General features: G+C 44.3%; 1 protein-coding gene and 1 pseudogene across 1 annotated transcript; both read right to left on the bottom strand.

The window, feature by feature from the left end:
• Positions 1 to 2,308: 2,308 nt before the first annotated feature.
• On the bottom strand, positions 2,309 to 6,211 carry LOC138944533 (uncharacterized). The gene is made up of 3 exons (XM_070315361.1): positions 5,610 to 6,211; positions 4,644 to 5,101; positions 2,309 to 4,557 (listed from the first exon to the last, which is right to left on the bottom strand). The coding sequence occupies exons 1-3, from the start codon at positions 6,209 to 6,211 to the stop codon at positions 2,309 to 2,311; spliced, it is 3,309 nt and encodes a 1,102-aa protein (XP_070171462.1).
• Positions 6,212 to 8,879: 2,668 nt separating this feature from the next.
• LOC138944534 (uncharacterized) lies at positions 8,880 to 9,683 on the bottom strand (annotated as a pseudogene).
• Positions 9,684 to 17,894: the final 8,211 nt, after the last annotated feature.

Here is a 17,894-nt window from a genome sequence, read left to right on the forward strand (position 1 = left end):
GACTAATCTCACTTACTGATACGTATCTAAGACGTTCCGAACGAACAAAACTTGCGAACATAGTGATCTCAGCTCTGTGCCAAGAAAAGCATTTCTCCTCGATTTCCTTGTTATTGTACAAGAATTTTCGTCAAATCTGATTTACTGACACGAAACTAAGACATTCCGAACGAACAAAACATGCGTACATAGCGATCTCAGCTCTGTGCGCAGAAAAGCGTTTCCCCTCAATTTCCTTGATGTTGTACAAGAATTTTCGACTAATCTCACTTACTGACACGAAACTAAGACATTCCGAACGAACAAAGCTTGCGTACATAGCGATCTCAGCTCTGTGCCAAAGAAAGCGTTTATCCTCAATTTCCTTGATGTTGCACAAGAATTTTCGACTAGTCTCACTTACTGACACGTATCTAAAACGTTCCGTACGAACAAAACTTGCGTACATAGCGATCTCAGCTCTGTGTCAAGAAAAACGTTTCTCCTCAATTTCCTTGATGTTGTACAAGAATTTTTGGCAAATCTCACATACTGACACGTAACTAAGACGTTCCGAACGAACAAAACATGCATACATAGCGTTTTCAACTCTGTGCGCAAAAATGCGCTTATCCTCAATTTCCTTGATGTTGCACAAGAATTTTCGACTATTCTTGTTACGTCCCGTCGAATTCCGGCTGCGAGAAGGGGATTGCAGAGCTCGGAATTTTTTGCAGGACACGATCGCGAATTTCGGGTCGAATGAACCGCGTGGTTCTCCCCAAGGATACCTGCGATCAAGGTTATTCGCGATGGATACGCAGACAGGGAAGGGAACTTAACGAAGAGGGTGCATTTTAGCTTAATATTAAACAAAACAGAGGGAGCATTCAGAAAACTAAGCTATTCGCGGAGAACAGAATGAGTCAAAAGGGAAATCGAGACGCAGGCAAAAAGAATGAGTCGTAAAAGTGAAACTCGAGATGCGTCAGGAAGAGAAACTCAATATTAGACAAAGAGTGAGTCATAAAAGTGAAACTCGAAATGCGTCAGGAAAGAGAAATTCAGTATTAGACAAAGGGTGAGTCATAAAAAAGCAGTGGTATCAACGCAGAGTACTAAAAACTCAGTATTAGACAAAGGGTGAGTCATAAAAGTGAAACTCGAAAAGCGCGTCATAAAACAAATCCTAACCATCAGATAAGAAGTTTTCGTCCGAAAACTCTGGGAAGGACGCGCGTTTCGAAATATTCTAGAATATTCTTGATGTGTTTAACTAGATTATATTATGGCAGAACTCAATGTTATAAGACGCGTGTATGGCAAGTGGATTACTCGCAAGGAATTCGTGCGTTTAACGAAGTGGATTTGGTAATTATTGCCCGGGGTTCGGGGGTAACTAAAGGTCGCATAAGTAAACTTTCTTACCTTGTGACGGATGGTCGGGATGTTAATCGAACGGTCCGGGATTCCCTGCTTGGTTCACCGTGTAGCCGCGCCTTCGAATTACACGTCCACATTAACAGAATTTATTTGTTTCGCCGATCGGAGAGATAGGACGTAAATGATTTGTCCGGGTTTCGTTTGTTGAAAAGTGTTTATTCCTTTCGACACCAACTCCCGGACCGTCTTAGGTAATCGCACGCGACAGCAAGATATGAGCGGACACGCGAATTATCGTTTAACTATAACTTTATGAGCGTTAGGCGTTCGGTGTGCTCCCGGTGAAGGCTTGCGACGAAGTGTCTTAACGAAAAGCCTTCTCTGCGATCCACGTACAATAGTCCTGGTTGATACGGGTACTACAAAAAAGGAGGAATTTCGATCGTTCGATTCCGAGAGCCAATCGGCTATCGACAACGAGGTGTTTGTCAGAATCGAACGATACGAAGAAACCGCAAAAACGGAATGAAAACAAGGCTTCGCACGTAACGTCTCGCTTTAGAACGTTCGAGAAACAAAATTAATAATATAATTTATAAAACGCTTACTTTCTTGAACATCCCGCTCGCCTCGTATACCGGGTAGGTTACGAAATAACTGGTTAAATCCTACCAACATAATCGATACACGGCATCTTAATGATAATTCTTGATCAGACGGTCCGAAGAGCTCTACAGCAAATTTTTCAACATACAATAATAGGAAAAGAGTACAGATAAAGATCGTTGGTTATTCAATCGAAATACATGAGTTAACTTAATCAGTAAATCTTAGCATAGGGTTATTTACATAGGCGTTCTTAGAATAGATATATGTACATATATAGAGCGTGACGATAATTAAAGTCAAACTTAATTATTAACGCATAAAAAAAACGCAAATTAATTTAAGAGCCAGTGTCACTTGATATCGGTAGCTGACAGATCTGCGTTATTGGTCGCTTTAGAGTGGTTTTGGCAGTACGCAATGTAACTACTCGGACATGCCCATCCGATCCCGGATGTACGTCTAATATTCGGGCAAGTTCCCATTTCGAAGGAGGTGCCAAATTATTTTTCAACAATACCAGCTCGTTAATTTTGAGCTCCGGTTTGTTTTCTCGCCATTTACGCCTTTGTTGCAATGTATGCAAATAATCAGAAGACCAAGAACGCCAGATCTGCTCTAAAATCGCACGCACTTGCTGCCATCGAGACAGCCGATTCGAATCGATATCTAAAACAGATTCTTCAGGCGGGCTTACTAACGGGCGACCGACTAAAAAATGACCCGGAGTTAACGCGGAGAAGTCATTCGGATCATCATGTAACGCGGAAATCGGGCGGGAATTTAGGCAAGTCTCGATTTGACACAGCAGCGTAGCGAACTCGATCTGCGATAATGTTCGAGAACCAATCGCTCGTTTCAAATGAAACTTTAATCCTTTAACACCGGCTTCCCAAAGTCCGCCGAAATGCGGAGCCGAGGGAGGTATAAAATGCCATTTTACGTTATCATTAGCGATAGCGTCTTGTATTTGAGGGTCTGCGACAAGTCGCTGAAAGGTAGTGTTTAATTGGCGGTCCGCGCCTTGAAAATTAGTGCCGTTATCACTGTACATGTCGGATGGAAGACCGCGACGGCTTGCAAATCTCCGAAAGGCGGAGAGAAAACCGTTAGTAGCGTAATCATCTACGTATTCTAAATGGACGGCCTTTGTCGAGAGACAAATAAAAACGGCAACATAATATTTTTTGGATCGTTGACCGCGGCCGACTGACGGAATAATATTCATCGGCCCGGCGTAATCGACGCCTGTGTGCGAGAACGGAGCCGAAGGCGTGACGCGGGGCTGAAGGAGATTCCCCCTCAGCTGTTGCGAGGTACGTGCGCGTTCGCGTACGCACTTTACACAACTACGTATAAGAGATTTTACACTGGTGCGCGCTGAAATTATCCAATAATTTTGGCGTAAAATTCTTAACATTAATTGAGTGCCTCCATGAAGAGAGGCTTTATGAGCTTGAGCGATTAATAAATCCGAAATTCGATGTTTCGGTAAAATTATAGGGTGCCGTTCATCATAACTGAGTGACGAATTGTCAATCCGCCCGCCAAGGCGAATTAATTTATCTTTCCCGAGAAAGGGATAAAGCGATAACAAAGAACTGGATCTTGTTTGTGCTTTTGGAAAAGAATGACCTTCGTCGATAGCTAATTGATTGATAACGCGCATGGCTAAATACGGAGCTGGAGCAGTACCGTATGTAACCGTAAGCAATCGATAAGATTGTATCGGAGAATTAATATTAGATCGCCAAAAGATCCGTAAAAAATCGACATCGTCTCGATGAACGCGGATCTGTCGAAACATCTTTTCGATATCGGCGGTGTACACATAACGAAACTGACGCCAACGAAGGATAATTGAGGACAAATCGCGTTGTAATTTAGGCCCGGTCATTAAATGATTATTTAATGTAGAACCATTGCTCATTTTGCACGACGCGTTAAATACTACGCGAAGTTTCGTCGTGCTGCTAGACTCGCGTAGTACCGGATGATGCGGTATATACACCGCTTGGTTAAGCGTCGGATTTTCGTCGGAGACAGATTCCATATGACCCATAGATTTATATTCATTTAAGAAAGAATGATAGGGTTTCGCGAGATCCGGATTTTTTCGTAGGCGTTGTTCTAATTTCGAATAAAGAAGCGCGGCAGTTTCGCGCGAAGATCCTATATCGAGCGGAGGGTTGGTTTTAAATGGTAACCGTATTATATAGCGGCCGTCTTCGGCACGCTGATGTGTTTCGATAAAATGTTGTTCGCATTTTTTATCTTCTTCCGACGGCTGAAGTTCGGAAGAAATTTCCTCGATCTCCCAAAATTTTTGAAGGAGAGAATCGAGCGAAGGAATTGTTACGCAATTTAATGAAGTCGCGGAACCGGTAATTGAATTAGAAGTGCCGGTAGGACCGGATAATATCCATCCTAAAGCAGTAAGCTGGGCCGTCGGAGTTCCGGTCGGACCATGTTTTACCTTTTGCTTTAATAACGATCCATATAAATCTGATCCGATAAGCAGATGGATCGGATGATTGCTAAACGGATCCGGATCCGCGAGAGATAATTTCCGTAAATGCGGCCAATAATCTACGGTTTTAGTCTTTGAGCGTATGACGTAATTTTTTGATATACGAAAGCAGTCAAAGAAAAGGTTGAGGAACCTCGCCCATTACAAGACTCGAGAGTAAGAGACACCTGAGATTTCGCTACGCCACTGTATCGTTCGCCGAAACACTGTACGTGGAGGCTCGCGCGGGAACGTTTCGTGTGCATAGTTTGACACAACGATTCCGAGATAAAGCTAACAGCCGAGCCTTGATCTAACAACGCACGAACTTTAAATTTACGTCCTTCGATGGTACGAAGTATTACCCATGCGGTGGCTAGTAACACGTTCGGCGGATTTTTCAGCGGCGAATGACTCGTTTGAACGGAAGCGACGGCGGTCTCGTTCTTTATCTCAGGCAGCTGAGCCGCTCGGTTGAGCGTTAAGCGTTTTGTTTTCCGAAACAGAATTTTCACTAATCTTCTGTACTGGTATATTTGAGTCACGATGCAAGAGCGTATGATGTGCTCGTCGACACAAATTACAGCGTTTTTTACTCTTGCAAGAGGTCGGGAAATGGCCGACCTTTAAACAATTAAAGCAACATTTGTGCGATTTGAGAAACTGAGTTCTCTGTTCGACGGATTTACGCTTAAACTCGTCGCATAACATCAAATTATGATTGCCGGAACAATTCAAACATTTTGCGGTGGCTACGTTATTCACCGAGGCCCGATTAGAGCCTTTATTTTTATGAGACGAAGTATCGGCATTTAACTTAGAATGATCGGTTAGTCCTCGAATTCGCAGCGTCATAAAATCTCGAATCTCTTCATACGTCGGAGATGCGGTTGATTTACCGCGTTGCAGATTCCACTCATTACGTGTGCGTGGACTAAATTTTTGCGAAACAATATAGACTAATAAGTTATCCCATTTTTCAACAGGTCTGCCTAAATTTGTTAACGCGGCTAATGACGCGGCAACGGTATCGCGTAAACCTTTGAGTTCGACAGCGGATTCCGTTTTCATAATAGGCAAATCAGCGAAAGCATGAATATGCGCATGAATAATCGCGTTTTGATTATCGTACTCTTCGATAAGTAATTTCCACGCACCATCGTAATTTGTGTCTGCAATCTTAACATGATTAATTAATACAGCGGCTTCGCCCGTGACACTGGCTTTTAAATAATGTAATTTCTGCGTATTCGACAGCGATTCTTTCGAGGCGACGAGCGATTCGAATATTCCGCGGAAGTTTTCCCATTCCGCGAAATTACCGGAAAATTTCGGCAACGGGATTCGTGGTAATTGCAATGAAACCGCACCAGACAATTCGCGAGAAGAAATGTCGCTTACCGATGATGCCGCAGTCGGGTCGCACCGGGAGAATTTACCTATCACGTCTGCGAGGTAGTCCGCCGCTTCGTGGTAGACGTCCTCGGCCGTAAAGAATTCCTCCTCGGTGAAGTATTGGACTGTACGCTGTTCGTCGGCCGTTGCTATTTGCTGAAGCTGGACGTTGAGACGTTGACACCTTTCCCATAATGTCTCCAAGGCGTCTAGTCGACTCTTCGCCTTGTATTGCGTGACGTTGGCCTTGCCCATTTTCTTAAAGTTGGGGAACACTCGCTTCATCGAGCTTATTGTAATAGATTGCTTGATGAGGAGGCCCTGCAGCGAGACTGTCATGACGGTAGGCCGATAAGATGAAGCCTTTCAGCAACAATTTACCACCTGGTGGTTGTAGAGATGCTGAAGCGTGACGACTGGTCCGTCGCACGCGGATGTGCGAAGACGCACTATAATTTTCACTTAACAGTGCAGCGCGCTAAAGCGTGCGACAACTATGTGTAACTGCGGATTACGCAGGTCGCACTCTGAGGTGCGGAGTGCTAAAGAGCACAAAGATTGCACTTAAGCTGTGCAAAGCGCTAAGAAGCACGAGATTTGCGCGGCACTGCGGATTACGCAGGACGCACTTTGATGTGCGGAGTGCTAAAGAGCACAAAGATTGCACTTAAGCTGTGCAAAGCGCTAAGAAGCGCGAGATTTGCGCGGCACTGCGGATTACGCAGGGCGCAAATAATAATGATATGTTGTGCTTAAGAGCACAACTTTAATAATGCAAAGGGATGCAAAGTTGACTTCGCGCACTTTATTTTCCCGGAAGTCCTTTCAACGCGCTCGCGTTATTATTTACGGCAGCGGAATGCGGATAGATGTTTTGATATCGCGCACCGTCTCCGTCTCGCGATAGTTTTTATAAGTGCTGTTACCTTAGCGTGTCAGCGTTCTCACTCGCACTCCGCGAACTGATTACCGAATCACTATCTGTTTTTCCAAAATCCGGCTCGAAGGACCATTTAATGTAGCCGAGCCTTCGAATTACACGTCCACATTAACAGAATTTATTTGTTTCGCCGATCGGAGAGATAGGACGTAAATGATTTGTCCGGGTTTCGTTTGTTGAAAAGTGTTTATTCCTTTCGACACCAACTCCCGGACCGTCTTAGGTAATCGCACGCGACAGCAAGATATGAGCGGACACGCGAATTATCGTTTAACTATAACTTTATGAGCGTTAGGCGTTCGGTGTGCTCCCGGTGAAGGCTTGCGACGAAGTGTCTTAACGAAAAGCCTTCTCTGCGATCCACGTACAATAGTCCTGGTTGATACGGGTACTACAAAAAAGGAGGAATTTCGATCGTTCGATTCCGAGAGCCAATCGGCTATCGACAACGAGGTGTTTGTCAGAATCGAACGATACGAAGAAACCGCAAAAACGGAATGAAAACAAGGCTTTGCACGTAACGTCTCGCTTTAGAACGTTCGAGAAACAAAATTAATAATATAATTTATAAAACGCTTACTTTCTTGAACACACCGATATCCGGCCTTCCTGGGATCCTTGTCGTTGATGTCACTGGGTGGAGTCCTTGGGCGCTCGACTTCGATTGGAATCAGCTTGGCTGGCCACTTGATGGGAGTTATGCACTTGGCGCGTCGCGAGATCTCTAAGGTAGCGGTGTGATGATTCGCGAATAATTGTTCGTATTCAGGATCGTAGTGCGGTGTTACACCAACGTATCGCGATAGCCCGGAATCTACGGGTTCTAGGATCAACTCGCGAAGTAGTTTACGCGCGCGCTTCCTCACTCCTCCACGTCTGGTCTTTGGCATTTGTTAATTTATTTAATTAACCACTAATCACTGGCTCTAATCAAGACGGCGTGTGCTTTCCAGAGGACACGGCGTGCGATGGACCGCACGGCTGTATCTTGTGTTTGGACTGATTGCAATAACAGTGTGCGGCGATCCGTACTGCTGGTACTGTATATCAGGTGTAAGCGTGTGCGTGTGTGTATAATTGAATAGAGCCGGGCGAAAATGTATTTTGATAACTGTAGATTTTAACAGGATATTGTTAACAGAAAGGTTAACCAAACGGATTAGAGCGGAGAAATAATCTTAAAATGCGTATTATTTACTTACGGATGCGGAAGGCTCAAAGCAAGAGTTGGATAAGGTGCGTTAATGAAGAGTCGACTTAATTCTCATACAGCACAATATGTTCATTCAACTTGTACACTGTTGCATTAATTCGACTTAATTTTAGAGTTATAAGTAAATTTAGATTAAACACTAGAGTTAGGATTTAGAAATTGAATTTAAAGTTAGAGTTAGAATTCGAACTTAGAATTGAATTGCGTCGCAGTCGCGGGAGAGGCTCTCCTAAGAGAGCTGTTGACGGTTCGAAGTGGCGGAGTAGACTCCCAAAGTTGGAGCGCGCACTGGGCTCCTTCGCTTCGGCGGCTCGGCCGCTGCCGAGAGTAGGGATGCGTAGTGGTGGAATGCGCAGTAGTGGAAATTTCCTTAGAGCTAACGAAGCGCCATGCCTCGGCACTCGGAGGAATCAAGTGTCATGGCGTGTTTTTGGCGCGCTATTCAAGTTGCGCTTATTAGACTTAGATTATTTAAGAGAGAACAAATAGAAATTCAAAGGTTGAATTTTTGACAGGATGATACCTTTCCCCTCGGAAAAGAATGTTGGACGTTATTGTTCCAACATTCTCCAAAGCGCTTAAACTTATGCTTGTAGTACGCTTACATCACTTTCTTAAAGTTATGCTAACAATTGATTATGCGATTTTTATTAATCTAGGATCCTCGGTGGGTATATAGATATTTATTCAATTTACCATAGTCTTTCGGTGGGGCGTTTGGTGAGTTTTGGGGGTCTTCGCGCACACTTTCTCTAGATACTTCTTCGCTATTCTTAGGGAGGGCAAGGGGCGTTGATTCTGCAATAGGGATCTCCGGGTCCCTTGTTCCCTAGGTGCTGGCTGTCCGCGGGCTCTCATCTGCAGGAGAAGGTGATTGAGCTCCAGACTGCTCCCAGCAGGTGAAGACTCCACCTATAGACAGAGTGAAGAGCGTAGCGTCTTATAATAGAATCGATTACGAACTTAGCGAGTCTCACTAGTAGGATTATGGCGAGCACTCCAGCGCTTGCTGATCCGAACGTGATGAATCGTTGCCACAGTCGTGTTCCGGCGTTTTCCGCTATCTTTTCTAATGACTTCTCGTCCATGAGATTATACAATGACACGCTCCCATAGGGGATCGTGTGTCCCATAGCTCCCTGCGCGATGGTGTCCAACATCGCGGGTTTTTCTACTGGGAACATTATGTGATTTCTCAAGCGGTCCAAGTCTTCTGTGGAGTAAATTCCGCTGATCGCGAGATTTGATAGGCTCACGTACTTTCACCAGGGCTTAGTTAGTGGTTGGATGGTTGATGGTGGTAAGGCCTCGATAGGTCTCGGCGTAATCCGAAACCATGTGTCTTCGACTCTGTACATGGTCGGCAACAGCTCGCTGCATTCCCTAGTGATTCCTGTCTTCATTAATATCCTCGATCTTGGTGATAAGAAGTATGACGTATTACCATGCGAGACGGGTAATTCGTTATAGCATTCCTCGGTCTGTCGAATTTTGCACAGGACGGGAACACACTTGATGATATGAATTACCTCGCCGACGGTGATTGCCATGTAGCCGGGCGATTTCATCAAACGAAATGCCATCTCGTCCGGGGCGATGCTGGAAAGTGAGAGTGCGTTTTCCAGAATTTGTTTCTCCAGGGCGCATTTTTGGCCCATGATGTCCCGGTACAGCTGTGTCAATTGGGTCTTCAGGTGCTTTTCCACGTATATGAATTTGGAGTTCACGTATGAGAAGATATCAAGGTTGTCGATGGCGATTCTTGATTGAGATTTGAACGTTCTTCTCGGTTGCGTCTCAAGGATAAATAACTTCGGGTGTTCCGTCTGGGTTAACTTATAGCCGCAGAGGTTCGTATCTGAAGTCTTGGCTAGAGCGAACGTAGTTTCCTTTGTTGTGACCGTGTAGATGACGGAGGACTCCTTCTGTGCCTCCTTGGGGGTGAGCCAGTAGGCGATGCCTTGGTATAATACATCAGCGTCGGAAGTTGCAGCTATCCGTCGGTATAATTCTCCAGTACGTTGACGTACCGTCTGCGTCGCTACATTCACCCTCCGTTGCGCGGCAACGGCTTCCTGAGGGTAAGACGACTTCATTTGAGGTGTGCTTGATCGGCAACTCCAGGCTCCTGGTAGTTATCTTGATAGAAGCCTGTACGACCACGTTGTCCCATGTTCCGAATGGATTGCTGAATTGCGTCCCTGTGCAGCGTACGTCTACGGTGAGGGTTCCGGCAAATGTCAGGCTATGCATGGATGTGGTGTTTATTTTGATTTCCGCGATTAAAGCGTTACCTCCCAGGAATATAGTTCCACTGTCGTGCAGCTTCTTGCACGTTTTGGCAGATATTTCCCGGATGTATTCTCGCTTCCCATTTTGTACGGCAGAGATGTGGGAATGCATTCCACAGTAGTATATGGTCCGGTCGATCTCAATCCGGCATTGTAGGCCCGTGGTGTGGTCGAATTCGCTTAGTTGTAACAATGTTCAATTTATCACTACCGCAGTCGTATCCCGTTAGACTATATGCAGTGGAGGATAGAAGTGCGATGATGATGATGATCGGTGAGGTAGGCTCCATGTTAAGGCTCATTGCTAACTGGTCGGTCCTTTTCCGGTGCTGTGTTATTATAGCTGCTGCGGTCAGGAACTCGGGGGGGGGGGGGGGTACTGATCGAAGTGGGGGCTTGGTGTGGCGAGAACTTTAGTTTATCCGCGTGCACGATTCGCGTCTTATGTCTACTTATGGCTATTTTGATATTATTATTACCGAGTATTTCAGTGATTCTATAAAGTCCAGTATACTGGTCCCCCAGTTTACCTTTTGTGGGCTCTCGTAACAGATATACATTAGTTCCTACCTTAAATCTACGCGTATTGAGCTTACGGTCGTAGTATAATTTAGATCGTTTTTTTGTGTTGATTAAATTTTCGCGTGCGATTGTTTGCACGTCTTTAAGTTTGTTAAACAATTCTGTCAGATATCTCGCGTAACTCTCATTCGGCTCCTGGGTTGTGTCGGTCTCGCTGGAAGATACCTTGGCAGTCTTCCCGAAAACTAGCTCGTGAGGAGTAAATTGCGTTCCTTCGTGGACGCTTGTATTGTAAGAGAACGATGCGAGCTTGAGATAGGTGTCCCATTCGTTGGATTTGTCGACGTAGTGCTTCAGGTACTTCCAAAGTACCTGGTGCGATCTCTCTACTGACCCGTTAGACTGTGGTCTATACGCTGTAGTTCTAAAATGTTTAATTCTAAATTTATGGGCTACGTTGCGCATTAATCTATTGAGGAAATGGGAACCTTGGTCGGTTAGTATAGCCCTCGGGGCTCCGAATATACAAATAAACTCGTTTGTGAATGCATCCGCTACGTTTATTGTGCCCGCGTGTTTGAGAAGTAGGGCGAGAGAATACTTAGTCAGTAAGTCTTGAATTGTTAATATATAAGTATTACCAGAGCGTATAGTGGCCAGGGGGCCCATTATGTCCATAGAAACTTTATCAAAGGCGGAGTCAGGGGTATCGGTAAGCACCATTGGTTGTTTAGTTTTTACGCGTATCAGTTTTTTCAACTGGCAGGAACGACAATTTTGTACGAAAGACTGTATATCGGCCTTCATTCCGGCCCAGTGATACCGTTTCTTAATGCGATTGGAGGACATGGTTATACCCTTGTGTCTGCCTATTGCCGGACAATGGTTATCTTCTAGTATTCTTAATCTATCGTATTCGGCTAACTTTAGTCGCCAACGGACTAACCTGGACGTAGGGTCTTTAACCGAATGCAACCATATTAGGGGTTTATGATCGGTGACCAGATCGAACTTCTGTCCGTATAGGTAGGGTCGGAAGTAGTTTACGCAATAGACTATCGCGAGCAGTTCTTTCTCTATGGTTGAATAGTTTCTTTCGGTCGCATTTAGGAGGCGAGAGATATACGCGATGGGCAGGTCCTTACCTATAGGACCTTGGCTCAGAATGCCGCCGATCGCGTGCCCCGAAGCGTCCGTCGTGACTACGAAGGGTTTTGTAAAATCTGGATATTGTAAGATCGGCTCCGTGCACAGGGTTTCGCCGAGCTGCCCGAATGCTAATTCTTGCTCATCTTTCCAAGCGAATGGTTCCTCTTTCTTTAGAATTTTAGTTAAGGGACGATCTCGGAAAAGTTAGGGATAAATCGCCGGTAATATCTTGCCAGGCCGAGGAACTATTTTATATTCTTCGCGTTTCGCGGGGTAGGGAATTCCTTAACTGTTTGTACCTTTGCGGGGTCGGGTTTTACTCCCTGATTGCTAATAATGTGCCCCAGATAACCGACCTCTTTTCGTAAGAACTCGCATTTGTCCGGTTGAAGCTTTAGGTTTGCCCTCCTGAGTCTTTCGACTAACTTATTGAACTTGACTTCGTGCTCCTTTAGCGAACTCGCGTATAATACGATATCGTCGAGGTATACGAATAATTCACTCCCCTGAAGATCTGATAGCACCTGATCCATGAGCCTCTGGAACGTGGCGGGTGCGTTCTTGAGACCGAACGGCATCCGGGTGAACTCGTAGTGCCCATGAGGGGGTGGAAAAGGCCGTTTTGCCAGCGTGAGACTCATGCATAGGTATCTGGTGAAATCCTGACGCGAGATCGAAAACGCTGAAATACTTCGCGCTACCTAGTTGGTCCAATATCTCTGTAATATTAGGGAGCGGGTACGCGTCTCCTATTGTTTTTTCGTTTAATGCACGGTAATCTATGACCATGCGCCATCTTTTATTGCCTTTTGAATCCGCTGTTTTAGGTACGATCCACAGCGGCGAGTTATACCGCGAGTTATATATTTGACAAATACCGTTTTAGATTTAAATAGTTTGTTCACCAGAAAATCTCTAATCTCGTTATGCCTTTTTATACGAGCAGGTTTAGTATGTATACATATGCCCAAAACGTGTCCCAAAGTCTCCGCCTGCATCGAGCATCTCCTGCATATCACCTCCGCATTGGGCTTAGTTTTGCTGAGGACGATCCTAGTCCCGAACGTATTCGTCCTAAGTCTTATCGCGTCAATAAAACGCGAGCCTTTTAGTAACGTAGGATCTCTTAGCCACTACTTCCGACTTTGTCCCCTCGATAATCTTTTACACCTTGACCTTGCAGATAAAGATCTTCCCAACTAGTTGCTTCTCGGTTTTTAAGTAGCATTTTCGCCTTATCTACATTTTTTATCGTTTCAGGTTTTACTATCCTTAGTTCCTCAAAATATTTATTTAGTGCATGCTTTAATTTTTCACTCTGGACCAAACCATGCATAGCCGGGTCCATTGATTGTTCCATTCTTATGTTATTTTTTATTGCGGCCAAGGGGAGCAAGTTATGGAATAAAAAAATACTTTGTTATAGTGTTTTGGAAAGCTCTCAATGTCAGCTACAAGAATGCTAAATAAAAAATGGGGGTTTCCATTTAAGATTTTAAAGTTGACCTTCACATGACCTTCAAATGATTTTCCAAGGTCAAATCATTGTCATCATCTTATGGCCCCCTTGAAACCACACAACTTTTGTTTGAAACTTTTTTATGTCAGATTATTGTAAGTGTCTTAAAAATCGTGGCGACCGTTGGGAGTGGTGCCCTTGGACACAGTATAATTGGACACGGTGCAAATGGACACGTTACAAATGGACACGAGATTTTGCACACGGTTCAATTGGACACAGGGCATTTGGACACAGTAATTTTGGATACAGTAGCTTTTGGACACATAAGAAAATACGCATCGTTTACTTGGACACCGCTCAATTGGACACTGTTCATTTGGACACCGTTCGTTTGGACACAGAAAGATGCGCACCGTTCATTTGGACACCGTTCGTTTGGACACCGTTATTTGCCCACCGTTCGTTTGGACACCGTTCATTTGCCCACCGTTCGTTTGGACACCGTTCATTTGCCCACTGTTCGTTTGGACACCGTTCATTTGCCCACCGTTCGTTTGGACACCGTTCGTTTGGTCACCAAAATTTGATTTAAATTATACGACGTAATCCACACCAAATTTTTGTTTTAAATAAGAAATAGGTTTGGGTTAGGTTATATCTTCCGGAAGTGGAGCCCCCCCCGCAGGGGGGGCGGAACCCACTGTATCCATGCATGACATCCAAATATGCGAAAGGCTAAACAAAGTGCTAAAAGCAATGTAAAATTAATGACATCAGTATCAGAGATATATAAGTATGAATATATTTTATTTTGACAGATATTATAACCTTCAAATGTATCTCCTTTTCACGATTTCATATTTTACATAGATTTACCAGTATAAAGTGTTATAAGAATACTGATTATATTTTCCCAAAATGATTTTTATTTCTCTCCATCTGTTACATATTCAAACAAACAGTGCGCATGTTTCTGTGTACAAATGAACGGTGGGCAAATGAACGGTGTCCAAACGAACGGTGGGCAAATGAACGGTGTCCAAACGAACAGTGGGCAAATGAACGGTGTCCAAACGAACGGTGGGCAAATGAACGGTGTCCAAACGAACGGTAGGCAAATAACGGTGTCCAAACGAACGGTGTCCAAATGAACGGTGCGCATCTTTCTGTGTCCAAACGAACGGAGTCCAAATGAACAGTGTCCAATTGAGCGGTGTCCAAGTAAACGATGCGTATTTTCTTATGTGTCCAAAAGCTACTGTATCCAAAATTACTGTGTCCAAATGCACTGTGTCCAATTGAACCGTGTGCACAATCTCGTGTCCATTTGTAACGTGTCCATTTGCACCGTGTCCAATTGTACTGTGTCCAAGTGAAGGCCACTCGCGACCGTTACCGCGAGGACCACCCTATATATGTTTGTATTAGTTATATTTTTTGGTAAGGTTTTAAACATAACTTTTTAACGTTTTTAATTATTCTAACCATTGAGGGAACTTCATTCTCTTTTATCAAATTACTCCAGGGATGGATTTTAGCACCTAAGTACACGAAGGCTTTGTCAGGTTCAATATTTGTAATCGTTTCGTTCTTAATTTTAATTACTGGATCTTTTATGTACCATGTTTTGTTTTTTTTGTACAATTTGGAATGCAGCGCATTTGGAGACGGATAAGGACATACCAATGTTTACTAGATATTCATGAATCATTTTAACCTGATTTCTCGCTTCTACATTATCCTTAGCTATTAGCACTATATCGTCAGCAAACGCTAAAATAGACACAGATTCGCTTTCGACTCGTACGCCTGTTGTTTCTTTATCTATATGTTTAATGATCGGCTCTATTGCTAAATTAAATAATAAGGGGGACAGCGGATCACCTTGTTTCACTCCCCTTCGCAACTCTATTTCTATGTTTTCATTATTTGCCGCTTTAATCGAAGTTCTGCAATTCTGATACATTTTTCTTATTAAGTTTATAACATATTTATGCACTCCTTTTGTTTTTAAGCCTAAATCAATCATGAAGTGCGGAATCATATCGAAAGCTTTGCTAATATCTAATACTACTACCGTTCCTCCACTTGTGCTCTTCATCTCATTAATTGCTTCTCTTAAAAGAAGAGTATTAAATCTACATCCATCCTCGTTTGAGAAGCCCTTCTGCCGATTTGACTGTATTATAAATTTTCGAAGCTTGCTATCCACCACTGCCGAAAAGATGCGACTGAGCAGCGACCCGATGGTAATGGGCCTCCAATTTTTTATTTCGCTAAGATCTTTATCGGGTTTCGGAATTAGAGTGGTTCTGTTTCTTTTCCATGGCGTTGGAAAGTATCCTTCTAACAATAGGATGTTAAACAAGATTGCTAGCAATTCAACCGTGCCTGTATGCATCAGGTGACATTTTTTAACGCCATACATTTCTGCTGCTGATTTATTTTTGACTTTTGTTATCCGGTCCTTTATTTCTTGCAGCGCAATCGGTTGAAACACTTCTCCTATATCCAACTGCGGAATATGGTCCATTGGTATTGATAGATCTACTTCGTTTTGTCCTATCTGTCCCCAAAGATCAGCGTACAGTTCTTTCACTCTCTCGGCAGGAGGGGGTTCTCGACGAGCATGCATAAAAGAAAAATCACTCTTAATTGTATATTCAGCAAGCTTTTTAGGACATTTATGGAATAGTTCCTGGCATCTAGCATAACCGAATTTTTTTCGTTGGTTATAATTTTTAATTCACCTTTTATTATTATTGTTATTATTCCTTTTATTGTTATCGTTATATTTATTATCATTTTTATCTTTTTCATTGCTGTTATCATTATATTTATTATTTTTATGTTTAGAACCAGTTTTTTCTTTTCTATTTTTATTTTTACTATTTGCATGTAATAGCATAGGAACTATTTCTTTTTCAATAAATTCGTCTATTAATGAAAACAGACGGCTAGGTTCTTCTTTATGTTTTACCCATAATGTTTTTAAGGGGACTTCTAGACTTGCCAGCTTGCTATCTGAGGATATTGTAATTGACTCCATAAATTCACTCATAGTCTTTCTCCAAGTCTCATCAGACCTTAGGGTCTGATCGCTTTCAGACGTTGAGGGTTCTGGCGTCTTTTCAAGTGCTCTACTTTCTACAACGTTAGTAATGTCGCCGTTGTAAATTGTACGCCGTCATTGACATAGGATTTCTCCTAGGGCTTAGGATCGACTGACTCGTGTGCAACGGCTGTTCACACGAAACCCTTCTCCACGTCAGTCCTCCAGGGCCTCGCTGGAGTATTTGCTACTACCGCCAAGATCTGCACCGACGGCGGCTCCAGGCAGGCTCGCGCCCAGACCCTTCTGCGCTTACCGTCCCGACCCTCCTACTCGTCATGGCTTCGTGACGACGCGAGAGACCTTGCGATACCGTGCCAACAAGACACGACGCGCCCGGCGCTCCCGTTGCCGCCCCACTTGCCGCTGACGGCAGAGTATAGGCTCGACGCTTCAGCGCCATCCATTTTCAGGGCTAGTTGCTTCGGCAGCTGATTTGTTACACACTCCTTAGCGGATTCCGACTTCCACGGCCACCGTCCTGCTGTCTTAAGCAACCAACGCCTTTCATGGTGTCCCATGAGCGTCGAGTTGGGCGCCTTAACTCTGCGTTTGGTTCATTCCACAGCGCCAGTTCTGCTTACCAAAAATGGCCCACTTGGCACTCTGATCCGAGATGCTCGTGGCTTCATAATTCAAGAAAGCCAGAGATCTCACCCATTTAAAGTTTGAGAATAGGTTGAGGTTGTTTCGGCCCCAAGGCCTCTAATCATTCGCTTTACCAGATGAGACTCGTTCGCGTTCCGTGGGGAACGGTCGAGTGCCAGCTATCCTGAGGGAAACTTCGGAGGGAACCAGCTACTAGATGGTTCGATTAGTCTTTCGCCCCTATACCCAGACCTCTCCTCCTCCATCCCGCTCGCACGACGCCGACCGCACTGAAAAAGGCCGACGGCGCTCTGCTGCTGGCTTCCCTTTCTCTCTCGGGTCGTCGCAGAGGCGCGCGGCGTTCTACGCGCGTCGTTGTATTAGTACATGCGGGATATAATCCGTCAATTCCATTTTACTTTCATATCTGTTTTCTTTGTCCATTCAGTCGCCGACTGCTGCGAGCGCGCGTCCGAAAGACTCGAGACGCAGAGCAGGACCTCCGGAACGTTAATGATCCTTCCGCAGGTTCACCTACGGAAACCTTGTTACGACTTTTACTTCCTCTAAATGATCAAGTTTGGTCATCTTCCCGGCAACATCGGCAATGCCGAGACATTGCCGCGCACCAGTCCGAAGACCTCACTAAATCATTCAATCGGTAGTAGCGACGGGCGGTGTGTACAAAGGACTGGGACGTAATCAACGCGAGCTTATGACTCGCGCTTACTGGGAATTCCTCGTT

This window comes from Polyergus mexicanus, unplaced genomic scaffold (assembly GCF_030449975.1).
Source record: "Polyergus mexicanus isolate NDT 795.1 unplaced genomic scaffold, iyPolMexi1.0 SCAF_245, whole genome shotgun sequence".
In the NCBI taxonomy this organism is placed as follows: Eukaryota; Metazoa; Arthropoda; class Insecta; order Hymenoptera; family Formicidae; genus Polyergus; species Polyergus mexicanus.

Excerpts from the sequence above, each read along its gene's own strand:
- LOC138944533 (XM_070315361.1), bottom strand. The coding sequence starts at position 6,211 with ATGACAGTCTCGCTGCAGGGCCTCCTCATCAAGCAATCTATTACAATA. Across the intron at positions 5,102-5,609 it reads TGGAAATTACTTATCGAAGA|GTCGGCCATTTCCCGACCTC; the intron begins GTACGATAATCA and ends AATTGTTTAAAG. Across the intron at positions 4,558-4,643 it reads GTCTCTTACTCTCGAGTCTT|ATTATTGGCCGCATTTACGG; the intron begins GTAATGGGCGAG and ends CTAAAACCGTAG.